This window comes from Antedon mediterranea, chromosome 5 (genome assembly GCF_964355755.1).
Source record: "Antedon mediterranea chromosome 5, ecAntMedi1.1, whole genome shotgun sequence".
In the NCBI taxonomy this organism is placed as follows: Eukaryota; Metazoa; Echinodermata; class Crinoidea; order Comatulida; family Antedonidae; genus Antedon; species Antedon mediterranea.
The window spans coordinates 4587534-4603075 of NC_092674.1; the positions used below are offsets into that span (position 1 = coordinate 4587534).

At 33.8% G+C, this 15542-nt stretch overlaps 2 protein-coding genes across 2 annotated transcripts in view; both read right to left on the bottom strand.

Annotated features, from left to right (window-relative positions):
• LOC140050089 (short transient receptor potential channel 4-like) overlaps nt 1-15542 on the bottom strand; it is a 66544-nt gene that overhangs the window by 42964 nt on the left and 8038 nt on the right. The window lies entirely within an intron of this gene.
• Nucleotides 13107-15542, bottom strand: part of LOC140050090 (triokinase/FMN cyclase-like) — a 51085-nt gene continuing 48649 nt past the window's right edge. The window contains exon 15 of the mRNA XM_072095107.1: nt 13107-13631. Within this exon, the coding sequence (XP_071951208.1) occupies nt 13560-13631 (72 nt within the window). The 3' untranslated portion in view covers nt 13107-13559. The remainder of the gene's footprint in view (nt 13632-15542) is intronic.

Here is a 15542-nt window from a genome sequence, read left to right on the forward strand (position 1 = left end):
CTGTCACACAGGTTAATTGTAAACTAAATTAAGACTTGATGAGATGAAATAGTAAGGCTATGTACAACCCTTAACAGGGATGTCCTATGAATAGGAGTTGAAACCTAAGATATTTCCCCTCGTTCGTTTCACGGAAAAGTGTCTACTAAATTAAGGGCATTCCAAATGAGGAGTTCACTTTATGGTATTTCCAGAAAATGAACCCTTAAGGCCCATTTACACTAGAACGATAACGATCTACGATAAATAGATCAATAATAACAATAACATCGTTGTATTGCCACAATATTAAATGCTCTTACTGATCATGACGTAATTTGACTGGACATGTGAAAATGTAATTTTCATCAAAGGCAGCTAGATGGTTATTCTATAGTTCTAGAATAAAAATTGTGTAGATTGCATATTTGTCTATTTATTCGTCGATCGTCCTAGTGTAAATGGGCCTTTAATTTAGAATACTGTACCTCTATTCAGTGGGCATGTCATATCTTTATTGCGTCTTATTAGCATCCATGATCGTCCATACAAATTGTGGATACCACTTTAAATTGGACACACTATTAGTATAATAGCAATTAACACAGGTCAATGTGTCATGTTTATTGGCGTGCATGGTATCGCAAAACTGTTAATACATTTTCTATGAAGTGCTCTTTCTTCGATTAAGAAGTGAATACAGTAATTACTAAATTCTGTATGGAAATGAAAAATTAACTCGGTTACCGGCGCCAATATTAACACGCTAAAATGATTTCTCATAACGCATGAGAGACCTGGAATACGTGTCGAAATTTCAGGGATGTATGAGTGATAACTTACTTGATATTATTAGATGCGCTAAGATGATTATAAATATAATCATATTCATCTTTCTGTAATCCAATTTAAATATTATAAATGTATACGTTTCTTATCGCATTAAAATTCATCTGCTTCCAACAAATATTATTTGATAACAATTTCATTTACGTTGAAACTTACCCAGCGTTTCATGCGTTATCATCGCACTTTCTCAATGTTGTGATATCAGCTTGGTTTGCTGGTTAGTTTTACTTTAGTGTCATTAGGCCTATATTATCTATAATATTGTATAGGCTCAAATTTAGAAATATTAAAGAGGTACGTATAGGTATAAAGCTATGTCTACACTATCAAACTTTATGTGACAACAACAAAATGTGATGTGCCCATATATGGACATGATGACTACCACATTTGGGCACATCACACTTGTTTGATAGTGTAGACGGAGCTTTAAAATATGTATACAATAACACGAGTACTATAATGAAGAATATCGTGAATATTATTGTTCATCTTTATTCACGTACGCACAACGCAATACAGCACATGTATTGTTGTTAAAGCGTGGTTCCCACTAGCGACGCAACACAAGGACGTAACGCAACGCAAGTGAATTGACCAATCACAAGCGATGGCTTATTCGCTTGTGATTGCTAACTGTCTATAACTTCGCTTGTCATTGGTTAAAACGCTTGCGTTGCGTTTACGTCCTTGCGTTACGTTCTAGTGGGAACCACGCTTTACCAAGTAAGAACCGCATTAAAGTAAATCTAGGCTTAACGGTATTAACATCAAGTAACATCAGAATGCAAAAGAATTTGAACATAATCTCAGGATTTGATATAAAACACCAGTCTCTTTCCATGAACTACCATTTAAAAATGAATTAATTGTCAGAATAACTATCTTCAATCATTCCTTAAAATTACGAATTAAAATTTGGTCATAATTATACTGCTTAAAATCAGTGTATGTATAAACGGCAACTTCTTTTAAGAAGTTAAATTAAAATTAAAATTAAAATTTAAGATTAATTTAAGAAGACCGGATATTGTGTAAGTAGCATGATATGGGAAAAGATGATACGAAACCAAATCATTCTCTTTCAAAGAATAATATAAGAAAAAATTGTGACTCAATTATCGATGTTAATAACAAAACAATAACCTCGGTCACAGAAACAGATACATTCAACCAAGACTGAGAAGTGACTTAGCTTGTAGAGCCAAGTATGCTAATTTTGTATTTATTTCTGACTGATTATGTAGGCCTAATGCGTATGATAAATCAAAGTTCTTGGAAATTATCGGTGTTAAATTGTTAATAAATGCTTATTAATAACATCTTGTAATAAATTACATCAATTAATAAGTATATTAATCATTACGAAAATTAATAATACAGTATATGAATCAGAAATGTGTCTAAAGAGTGCATGTGCCATAAGTATTGGCGAAGTTTTGTTTTCACGGCTACGCAACTTTTGAGTCCAACATGGTGCGCATGCTCATATGTTTCTGATCGTGTCCAGAACGACTCGATAGGCTCATAATCTAGGCTCAAATACTGGAAACATATTCCCATAATAATGCAGCTATAGTAATCAAACTGATCTAACTCCCGGTACCCATTTTATACACCTGTGTGGAGAGAGGCAACTGTAAGTGTCTTGCCTTAGGATACAAGCAATGCGGCGAAAGTTGGATTCGAACCACGATTTCACAATCAGTAATCCAACGTCTAACACGCTGCGCCACACGCCTTCTTTAATTAAAAAGTAACAGAGTACCATAGTGTACTGAACTGATGTTCATCAATGTCCGGAAAATCAGCGTTGAAAATGTGTAATAAAACGTCTAGTGCGCCTGTCGAGCTTGTTACGATGTCAGCGCACCATACGGCTATTCTGCACGTAAGGTTATTTACGATGAATGTATTTATTCTATGAGTTGATTGATCAGTGTTTTCATCATGTTGCAGTAACATAACTGTTGTTATGGTCTAAGGTAAAAAGGTCTTAAAATCTAGGCTACATAGCTAGGTCGAATGGTTTATATTATAAAGGTTATATGAAAAGTACTGACGTACGACAGGATCATATTGTTGTGAACCTACGGTTTTAAATAATTCACTTAAAGCGTATATCACTGTATTTGTATTGTTAAAGTTACATAAACATGCTATTTGTGTATACGTAAGCAAAGTTTGGTTATACTGTAAAGTCTACACTATCAAAGTTTATGTGACAACAAAATGTGATATGGACCTGATGATGTCATATCACTACCATATTTGGACATATCACTATCATATTTGGGCACATCACACATTTTTGTCTAGTTTGATAGTGTAGACAGAGCTTAATGTAATTAAACTGTTGTTTTCTTTAACGCACGTTTTGAAATAGGCCTACAATAAACAATGTTTATGATTTAGTAAAAAAGAAAGCTTGCTGAAATTGCATAGTCGGGATAAAGAGTCGATAAGGTGTAATCAGAAAATAACGAAAAAAGTAGAAAACGGAAATTTAATGTACGAAAATGAAATGTGAACGAAATATGTATGAAATGTTGAATGAATAAAGGTGGTGGTTAACCACAAAAGAGAGAAAAAAAAGTGTAGTTACTGAAGTTGCAGTAGAATAATGTTGGTATTATGGTCCATTAAGGTCAACGCAGACAGCGTCGTACGACGAGGCTCGACGAGTCTTCTCGTCGGAAGAAAGTTAAGAATGTTTAAAGTTCTTCTGACGACCTAAAAATTACGCCCGACACTACCTCAGGACGACTCGTATCAGACCACACCGACGAGTCAAGAGGTTTCGTCGGGCCTCATCGTATGATGCTGTCTGAGTTGGCCTTAACACATGAGAATGTGAATATGTGTCGCCTATACCTTACAAGAATGAGGATGAAATTAAAACTATGATAATTATAAATTCGATCACACTGTATTCCAAGAATTATGTACGACTATGTGTTACCTCTTTGATTAAGATCAGACTAATCAGTAGAATTAGATCGAATAATTAGATCAGTATCACACGACGAAGATTGTTTTAATTGGAGTTGATAGGCATGTTTAACAACTGCATGCCTACTGCGTACATGCAGAAAAGCAACGTGGTTAAATGCTGATATATCAGCATGTGTTTGCCCTAAGATGGTAGGATATTCGACCTAGCGTTTAGGCATAAACCCAGCTAATTAAAAGTAGTGTTTATATTATCTCAACTATGATCATTATCAGGTAGGCCTACTAAGGCTTGGTGATCCCACTAGGACGAAACGCAAGGACGTACTTAGGCTTGGTGATCCCACTAGGACGAAACGCAAGGACGTACGCGCAACACAATAAGTGACCAATCACTTTATAGGGACAGATAAACCACCGAATAGTATCGTCTCTCTCATCTTTACCATAAATCTCTGTCTACACTATCAAACTTTATATGATAAAAAAATGTGATGATGTCATCACACTACCATATTCGGGCATATCACTACCATATTAGGGCATATCACACTTTTTGTTTAAACTATGTTTGATTCAAATAACGTATTATCTTATATAAAAGAAAGAAATACAATGTTTTGTTTTAGCCCCAAACTAGTTTAACTTTATGGCCAAATATGGTAGTGATATGCCCAAAAATGATGATATGACATCATCCATATATGGGCACATCACATTTTTTTGGTCACATAAAGTTTGATAGTGTAGACAGAGCTTAAGGGTATAATTTCTTGGATTTACTGTAGGTATAATGGCAATATTAAAAGGCAGGTATATGCCTACACGTCGACCACATCCTTGGACACTCACGTACACGTCACTGGATCACCACATACACGTAAATGATACATAATATACATGACAATCCTATGCTATGTTTCATATATTTGTATTTTTATCATACAAAACCTACAAATATTTTTTTACCCTACTCCGTAGTTTTTCATTAAGTCTATTTGCACGATGCGTGCCAGAATAATATAAAGGTCGATTTCAAATAAATTATGCCAAGATGAATTACAACAAGAAGCAAGAACTTATTAGAGATGTGATAATTGAGTATGTCACGTGACAATTGGTTATTAATTATGTTGCATTAATAATAGTAACTCGATAATGACAAATGCATAGTGGAACATTGAGGGCGCACAACATATAATAATACAAGTTCGGTGCGTGTTCGTGTTTCAAAATTATGATTTCCAAGAATAACTCGAATTAAAATTTGGGTGGCGTCAAATAAATGTAATTATATTTCGTCATTATATTTTTTCACGATTAATATATTGTTAACTGGGTAACTTGTAATAAGTGTAGTATTTTAATAGTATTTTCCTTTATAAAATTACGTTCTACTTAAATGTTGTCGATAAATAAGTGCGTGATTAATATTGTTAAACAGTTATTTTTGTAATATGGTACCATATCATAAAACCCCCAAAAGAGGCCCAGTGGGCTTCTTTTCGAGGATTTACAATATATAAATGTTAAACTCGGAGCTGCCCTTTAAGTGTTTAAATGATATCACCAAGTTGGTGGCACTCTTACTATTTAGGTCTAATATATTAAGCTTTTCATAATGTTTTTAAATTATGTTCATAACGCGATAACACTTTGGATGTAAACGTTATCTGAATGATTCAAATAACAACATAATATTATATATTAATATCAATAAATACATTTTAAAACTGGAGCTATCCTTTAAAGCGCAAAGGAAGTAAGAATGATGTTGGTGGCGCTTTTCCATATGGACACTGAGCTTGTAATGTTGTACATAACGTGGTAACACTTTGGATGTAAACGCTATCTAAATGATTTAAATAACAACATAACATTATACATTTATATTATTATACAATAGTAGTAGGCCTATACATCAAACAATATACATCTTGAAACTGGAGCTATCCTTTAAAGTGCAAATAAAGTGAGTAGAATAATAATGTTGGTGGCGCTCTTTCACGGGAACATTAAGCTTGAGTAATTATTGTTTCTATAATTAACAACGCGATATAATGTGGAATGTAAACATCATTAATTCGATTAACAAAATATTATTATACTGTAGTAACAAAAGATTACTAAAACATTGTTCTGAATAAAATGTTTGTTAAAATATTGTTACAGTGAATAATAAAACAGAAACAATTTGAATATGGATGCTTTACTAGAAAACGAGAAAAAAAAATCTATTAACAAAGTTATACTATTACTACTCATATAAAAAAAAAATACTGGTAGTGGATGGGCACTATCTAGTCTGGTTTTCAGACGGAGTTTTGACTTAATATTAGTAAAAAAGATAAATATTTTGGCATTTACGGCGTTTCATACGTATACTACTTCAGCTTGTATTTTCAGACAAAAAAAAAGACAATAAATTGGGGGAAGTCTAGGCACTATCTAGTTAGAAAATAATTCGTCATCGTAAGGCGTTATGGCATACAGTAGTCGGATGCGGGGTGAAAAGATGTCCCAGGTTAATCGACTGTTTAGAAAGAGAGAATTCGGCTTCGTTCGAAAGATTGTTGAATACAAAGTTTCGGGATTATATATATTTATACTGTACTTCTCGGATTGAGGGAGTGACGTGTATCATACCTATTACCAGATGAACTAGTTGTGTGAAATTTAATCTTATCTATGTGTTAATCATAGTGTCATAAGGACAATTTGAATTTCTAATAATCTACTTTAAGAACAACGACGACGTATAAATTACGAAATTATATGAAATGAATTATAGATATTAAGATATCCAGTGGACGTCATTAGCTAATAGCTAGCATTGTTCCAAATCTGTTCGTATATTTTATCAATATTGATATGCATTGCCAACAGCCAGTTCTAGGAGTTTCGTATACTATGAAACCGTGCAAAGTTACAACCGCTAATGTAGGAAACGCCAGCTATAAATGTCGAAACAACCGGTAATGTAAAACAATCCACCGCTAATGTAGTAAAACCCCCAGCTTATGTAGTAAATACAAATCACCCTTCTGTATGCGCCAAGACAAGTATATTCTCGATTAGTAAATAATGATTAATATATTGCACGGCTGCGGTAAGTCTATACCACTACAGACAATATTTAAATAACTTATAATCATGATTAATTTCTAATTGTTTTTAAACGGTAAATACATAGTCAGAGCTAAGGGTCTTCTCTGAGCTACCAAGACAATGTCTAATACAACTGCCTGTGTCCTTTCAGTTTTTATTCTCGAATGTTGAATATCAGACTGACAGCCTCCCATACCTCCTTCCGCAAAAAGGGTAGGTACGACTCTAGCTGCCGGAAAATATCTCCCTTAATTTTGCATACCCTAAATAATGCAAAATAAATCACGGAGAAAATGCGCATACTGATTTACTATTAGAAAATCAATTCATATCACTCATAATATAATTCATTACATGCTATAGGCCTAAGTATTTTGTTTCAATGTAACGTGTATCTCCTTAATCGTAAACCATCCTATGGGAATTATTTTACATTTATGTACTCATATTACCGCATAATTATGTATATGTTACAATATAGAATTATGCCTTAATAAATACCAGAGAGTGGAGGAAATTACAACTTGGACCCAAAAAAGCTACAACCTATTAATAATAATATTAACTTTAATAATAAGAATATGGTTATGATATTATTTTAATGACCGCCATCTTCAATTACGCGAAACGGAACAAGTGTGAATGCAGCTTTATGAAATCGACATTCGGAACAAGTGTGAATGCAGTTTTATGGAATCGACATTCCGAACAAGTGTGAATGCAGCTTTATGAAATCAACATTCGGACCAAGTATGATTTAGCTTTATGGAATTGACATTCGGAACAAGTGTGAATGAAGCTTTATGGAATCGACATTCGGAAGTGTGAACGTACTGTAGCATTTCGGATCGAGATTCACGTCATGTCATTAACATCATCTGTTTTCCTCTTTTGAAAAATACCTAAATTCGTCATGCCTAATTCATCCGACAATATTACAAACATGTTGTCGCTCATTGTAGGAAATTATCAAAGGAAAGTGTTCCAAAAAGTCTGAAAAATGATGGTTTTCGATTGGCAGTTGATATAGCGTACTGTACTGTACGGTTAGGTGAATTAATATACCATGTTGATATTCCTATATTTAACTACCTGATGCAAACATCAACACAACTCACTTTATATGGTAATGATGTGAGCCGATTATTAAGATAAACAATATGTCTTAATAAAGTTTGCAAAATGAATGAAGGTTTAATAGACAGTACAGTACAGCTACCAGTATACAGAGTGCGCTGGAAGCTATTTTAACGTAGAATAGAAAATTAAATACTGTATAACGAATGATTCATTAGATGCCTTAATTTCATTAGTTAATGCAACGCCGCAAAACGCTAACTTCAAAAAAAGCGTTCAAACAAGTAGGCCTACAACCAACAGGTTTGTTTGTTAAACTGTGGCTGCGGGGTCGACTCTCACCCTGGGCTTTCTCTCTTTTAAAGCCTACATAATCTCAGTATGTCTTAATGAATATTCATGAATACAAACCAATCTATTCTTGATTACAAATACGCGTTATGTACAACACTATACTATAATGGACAGTTCTCGTTGTGCACTAAAAGCTTTCAGGCCCCAATAGGTTGAAACGAAAGTGAATAGAGTACTGTATATACGAGAAAAAAGAAGATCTATCACGTTTAATAGAAATGATATAATCAAATAATAATTTAATATAAACACGTATGTGGTAGATTTCCGATTTATTAGACAGGAAACGCGTCATACGTCAACTTATGTTGCCATTTGATGACGCGAATATTGCTATTAAGCATCATTTCGGAAGTATTGCCTTACATTCGCATCTTCAATTAGAGCACAGTAGCCACATTGATGATAAATGAATCAACATTATCAACGTTCAATAACTGTCTATTTATCATCATAATGTTACCATCGTACTAAAGGTCCGTACTAAATGATCATTTAAAGTAGCCAGACCTACATTTCGCTTACGTTTTGAAAATACCGTTTTGACAAAAGACGCCCAACGGTACGAGGCGCCGTTCGGGACATTGTTAATAAATTAACAATGTCCCAAACGGTGCCCTGTAGAACGGCCGTCCGACCCATTGTCTGCTGTTACTACAAATGTTTGCCAGGGTCCATTCAAATGATTAGTTATTTACCAGGGTAAGTTGGCCATCAAACGCTTTGGGTAGTTGCATTGTATACCGGGGTAGTTGCATTGTATAATCATGCTCTGAGTCCCCTTAAGCTCTGGGCCTATGGGTTTAGCCAGTGAGCGCTCTGACTACAAATTCACCCTTTAAGCGTGACAAGCCACTGTTCGAATAATCCATCGCTTGTGATTGGTCAAATCACTTAAGCTTGCTTCCCACTAGCGACGCAACGCAAGGACGTTTTGCAACGTAAGTAATTTAACCAATCACAAGCGATGGATTATTCGAACAGTGGCTTGCCATTGGTCAACTCGCTTGCGTTGTGCGTACGTCCTATGGTTGCGTCTCTAGTGGGAACCACGCTTTACGTTGCGTTACATCCTTGCGTTGCGTGAGAGTGTGAACCAAGCTTTACATGTTTTCGGCGTTTCACAAAGAACTCGTTAAATTCCTTGGTACTTTCAGACAATCTAATTAAACATCACATGTACATTCACATGTCTCACTGGCAGATAACAACGATAGATTCATGTTAAATACGTCGTCTATAATTGCAATCAAGCATTCTCAACATTCACTGTAAAGTGCATGTCAATTACTAAAGTACTTTTAAATAACATAAGAGTTTTGTCCGAATCTATACACTCGGGAATAAAATGGGCACTTGACAGAAGGACCACGATATACTGTCAGTGAACATTTTTATTTGAAAAGCTTCATTGCAAGAACTGATGATCTTTAGTTATATAAATAGAAAAATTGAAATTAAATATACCAACTGAAATTAAATATTCCCCAACAATTGCTTCATTCAAAGCTAGATATTGGATCTCATTTTTTTTTTTCACAAAACTAAACATTTTTTTTCCTGATTTTTTTTTTTTATTCAAGACAGGACCACAATGCAAAACCGGTTTTTCTTTTACCTGATTGTGTAATCCTGTATAAAGATGTTGTTAAATAAACAAATTAAATAAATAAATACATTTTTATTGCATTTTTCATAAACAATTGTTATGAATGTTTATAATAAGGTAATTTTACTACGGTACAATGTTCTTTAGCTGTATTATGGCTTGAGAAACTATGTCAAGCCGCGGCCGAATGCACTGTTTGATCCTCTTGGAAGAACTACACCCGCCAGCATCAAATGCTTTCAGCTCGAAGAGTCGGGCGCGGCTAAGCGGATAGAGTAGAAATCTAACAGTGTAAATATTGGCGCCTGGAAACGTAACCCGAAGGCATTCTCTCTCCTACAAAATAAATAATGTGAATGGAATTCGACCAAATAAATGTTATTTTGTCCTCATTTTTTAAATTTTGTTTGTAATAATAGGCCTACTCAGAATAACATCACCATTCGAATGACGCCTCATTTATGATTTTCCTTAACGTTTGAAAATAGTTCTGGCCGATTAAATAGTTATGGGCGATTAAAAAGATAATTTAAATATTTGCGTAATCATTTTGAAAGTATATGCATGTATTTTATGGATAGGTAACGATTATTATGTTTATCTCTAGACATTTTAATAATATAAGAGTGAAATTTCAATTTTTTTGGCTGAATCGTCGCTCTTTTGAGGAGTTAGTGGCTTATGGACTACTTCTAAGGGAGTAAAAATCACTAATTTCAGTCAATTTTAACCACTCTTAAAGAGTGAAAACTCATTTTTCTTAAAGCCCTGTCTACACTACCAAACTAGTGATGTGCTCAAATATGGTAGTGATATGACATCATCATGTCTATATATGGGCACATCGCATTGTTTTGTCATATAAAGTTTGATAGTGTAGACACTAGAGTGAAAACAGCTTCACTCTAAACAACGAGTGATTTTTTTACATGTTTAAGAGAGAAAGGAGGATCAAGAATAATATGGAGAAAGGAGAATCAAGAGTATGGAGAAAATAGGATTAGTAAGATTAGTGTATCTGGATTAGTGTAGGCCACACACCATATTAGCTAATTAATAAGATGATTAAAAACTTGCATTATAATTGTACCTTTTTGTCTATAGGTGTTACAAATAATAGTATGTAATAAAAGGCCTTCTAAGGTATATGTTTTAGATTCTAAGATTACTGACACAAACATCGTTAGGCCCGTATTGTTTACAGGATGGTCACAAGTGCGTATGACGTCATTGTAGTGCCATGTGTAGTTAGTTCACAATCTATATTGATTAATTAAGTGATCCATCTACCTTACACAGATAGACTTAAGTGTTCGATCATTCGTTTGATGTGCTGTACATCACCGATAGTAAACAAGACATCACGTACATAAAGGATTACAGCAATGTAGCTGTTATGGACAGTATTTTGAAGAGAACGTCTGCACTGTAGTTATTGTGTTTTTTATGTTCGTCCACCAGTCGGCGTTTCGATTTTTGTCGGAATACTACGAGCTCATGTATTATACGTATGAAACGCCATATGTGCCAACATATTTCCTAATTTCGGTCTAGAACCTAGACTATAAGGAAGATACCTAACAATGGTACGATATATAAACGAGGTTCCAACGTAAGCAAGTAATTTGACCAATCACGATTGGTCAACTAACTTGCAATAGGATGGCATCATCAGCGTTTTCGGTTACTTCATCAACCTCTAATAGGGAACCGAAGACTCTGTAAACACATTATTATTAATATTATTAATATTATTATTATACGGCACAAGTACTTTCTTATATAGTAAGGGTGTGGTTTATGTATATGTGGGTAGATATCGGAGTAATAGAAACACGTAGATTACTGGCACATTCTACAGGGTAAATAAAATGTGAACGATAGTCAAGGGAGACATTTTTATCCCATTTATGTGACCAACGGATACAAAATACTTTCTACGATGGAACCTAAAGATCTGTCTACACTATCAAACTTTATGTGACAACAAAATGTGATGTGCCCACATAAATGGACATGATGAAGTCATATCCCTACCATATTTGGGCATATCACACTTTTTTTTGTCAAACTAGTTTGAAAGTGTAGACAGAGCTTACGACAGAATAAGAAAGAGTTTACATATCGTGGTGTCCAATCATGGAATAACCTAACCGATAGACACCTAAAGTCGAAAGAAAATTTAAATTGTACAATTGTATACTTTACTGAATGTTTGGGTAGTTATTTATTTTATCTGTATTTATTATATATAATATTCCTAGTACCTGTACTGTTATATTATAGTCTGTATATAGGCTACATGGCCACGGCCTCGTAGAAGAACACATTTCTGCCGGTTAACGAGTTTTTAATCCGTTACAAAATAAGGATTATTATTATTATTATAAATTCATATTCTCTAAAGTACAAATACCGATATTTGAAAAATTAAGGTCTATTAAAAACAAAATAATACGAATAATGATGATCTTTTCATTTCTAATATAAACTGCCTAATACTAAATTATAAAAATAATAATAAATGATTGTCTGTTTAACAATAGGTAGCTAATGTAATAATATTATTATAAATAAACTTACCAGTAATTTTAAAGCATTTAAATTACCATGACAATATAGGCCTAACATTTCTGGTGAAAGTGAACAATATAGAATATGTAAAACAGCGTCATTATGGACTTTAGAATTGTAACCAAAATGATTATGCGCATACAGTATTTGCTCAATCAATTGCTACAAAAACAAATATACATTTCCGATGTGCGTACTTAACAATACAGAGTGAAGACAGTAGAGTAGACTATTAAGCAAACCACTGTAAAACATAGTTTAGTGGGAAAATGGAACAACACATTCACAAATTGGTTAACTAGAATCTTTCTCGAGGCTCTAATGATGTTTGTTTGTGTACGGCGTTCTATTCTTGTCAAACTGCTTGTAAATGTTGGCATTGTACGTATTTTTAAAATATAAAAATAGTAAATAAGTAAATACTAAACTGACCTTTTACTAATTTCTCATGTTTCTTACGTTCTTTGCAAAAAGCTCTGTCTACACTATCACACTAATGTGATGTGCCCAAATATTTTTAGTGATATTAAATATGGCAGTAATATGACATCATCGTGTCCATATATGGGCATATCACATTGTTTTTGTCAGACTAGTTTGATAGTGTAGACAGAGCTTTACATTAATTTGTTTTCAAGAAAGGGAAGAAAAATATTCTACATGAGAACAAATCTTCGTTTACAGAAATGACATGACTTTGAATAACTCTCTCAAAAAAAGTTTGTGCACGAAAAATAAAAATCAATTAAATATTATTTTTCCACTAAGCTGCGAATTGATTCGCGAGAAGTAAGAGTCATGTATGCGCATGCGTATTTTAATTAACGTTTTTGCGATGTGAAAAGAATGCGCTACTAATGAAAGCTCAATAAATGTATGATTCCCGCAAATAGATTCGCAAATAGTCGATAACAAGATTAAGAACATATCTGATTAGAACAATTGTAAATGTCATGAATCTTGTCTTCATCCAACTTATTCAAGATCCACTTTTAGAAATGCCAAACAGTGTGAATAACAGCTAGAAATATGTATAACTAAGTAACTTGGCACATTATTATATATGACGTGAATAATCTGCCAAGTTCGACTTCTTTAGTACTGCAATGTTACCTCCATTATTCACTCTCTGCAGACAGATAAAATTAGTAGTTACATGTTTAGACATGGACTGTTGATACTAGCTATAACATTTGTATTATTAATTCTTTATCCGAGGATTTCCAATTCGTCAGTTTGTTTAATACGTTAAATATTGCAAGTATAAAACAACACAAGTAAAAAATGGAGCTGTAATATGTAGAGTAATAAAGAAAGTGGGCCATGATGATCTAGCTTAATAATACTATTGTTGTCTACAATGTGGTCAAATATGGTAGTGATATTCCCAAATATGGTAGTGATATTCCCAAATATGGTAGTGATATTCCCAAATATGGTAGTGATATTCACAAATATGGTAGTGATATTCCCAAATATGGTAGTGATATGACATCATCATGTCCATATATTATGTGCACATCACATTTTTTTGTTACATAAAGTTTGATAGTGTAGACAGAGCTTAATGCGTTTGCGACGCGTTCCTACCGAGGAAAACGCGAACGAGTCTGATTTTTATTGTTGTACTTAGAAGAACCAGGTTCAATACAATCTAAGCAAAAAGTGACCATAAGAGTTACACGTACGTGGTAAATACGCGCTAGCCCTAAGCCAATCACAATCAAGACCTATATTATAACACAGGATCTTTTAAAGTAAGTCGGATTTAAGTAAATTATGGATTATTATTCAAATTTAACTTTTGACATTCAATTAGTTGAGGAGATGTGTGCTGTTTGATTGAATCGTTCAATATCTTGCAGGTTCCATATGCCTGAAGCCTCTTGGTTGTCAGTCGTCTGTGACTCTGTCGCATAGCTACGTGCCGTCACGTTGCTCTTGAATTATTGTTTAGTAAATATTCTGTTGGCTGCGTGATTATAATATAAGACGACACATAACTTGACAATCGATAGATATTATATTAGTTCATTCATCGTGTCATGGCATCTAACCCAGTGTGAACGATTTCTGCAAGTGCGAACATGTGAATTTTAAATCAGTGATAAAGAAGACGAATAAAATACTTTTTTTCTCGAGTGAACGGCGAGTCGCGAAATGACATGATGATGATGATATATTAATAGGTTTTCTATTAATTAAAATCTAATTAGAATTTCTATTAGTTATGAGTGGTGGGGCGAGTCATATTGGAAGGCCTCAGTAGCTCCCATGGTAACCTTCCAAACACACGTTAAAACTTTAAAAATATTCATACTTCTAAAGCTGTCTACACTATCAGACTAGTTTGAAAACCCAAATCCCCAAATATGGTAGTGATATGACATCATCATGTCCAGATATGGGCACATCACACTTTTTTTGTCACATAAAGTTTGATAGTGTAGACATTTAGGCTTTAGTTACAGTAAATCACAACATCATGGCATATATCATTCTCTACGCAAATTAACAAGGATTCTATCTCTATTCTATCTTCAGATGGAATATCAATATTTTTTATTAAAATGATGATAAGCTATAAATAACCTTGGAAATTGATATTGTTTACACCATACGCTAGATGTCGATAATAACATTGATTAAAAATTACCGAAAGTTAATGAAAACAGTTTGTGTCATAGAATAATATTTACGCTATCGTCGTAAATCTAGCCGTTAGTGCTTCTAGCGGCCAATTAGCAGCTACGCCTAGCAATCGTAGACTTCAATCTCTAGGCCTATTTCGTGATCTATTAGAGCACAGATCTTTAGGCGAATATCTCACTTAACAAAAGGTTAAAGTCTTCTCGGGTATTTCGAATTTTCGGCCAAATTAGGTTCATACACAAATTTCAACTATAATTTCCTTTATTTCGGACCAATGACAGAATATTCTCGACTAAAGAACTCTGCTTTTAATCATACAACGTTTCCTGTAGGCCTATGTGTGTCTATTTTTGATGGTTAAGATTTATGTCCCAGTACAATATTATTA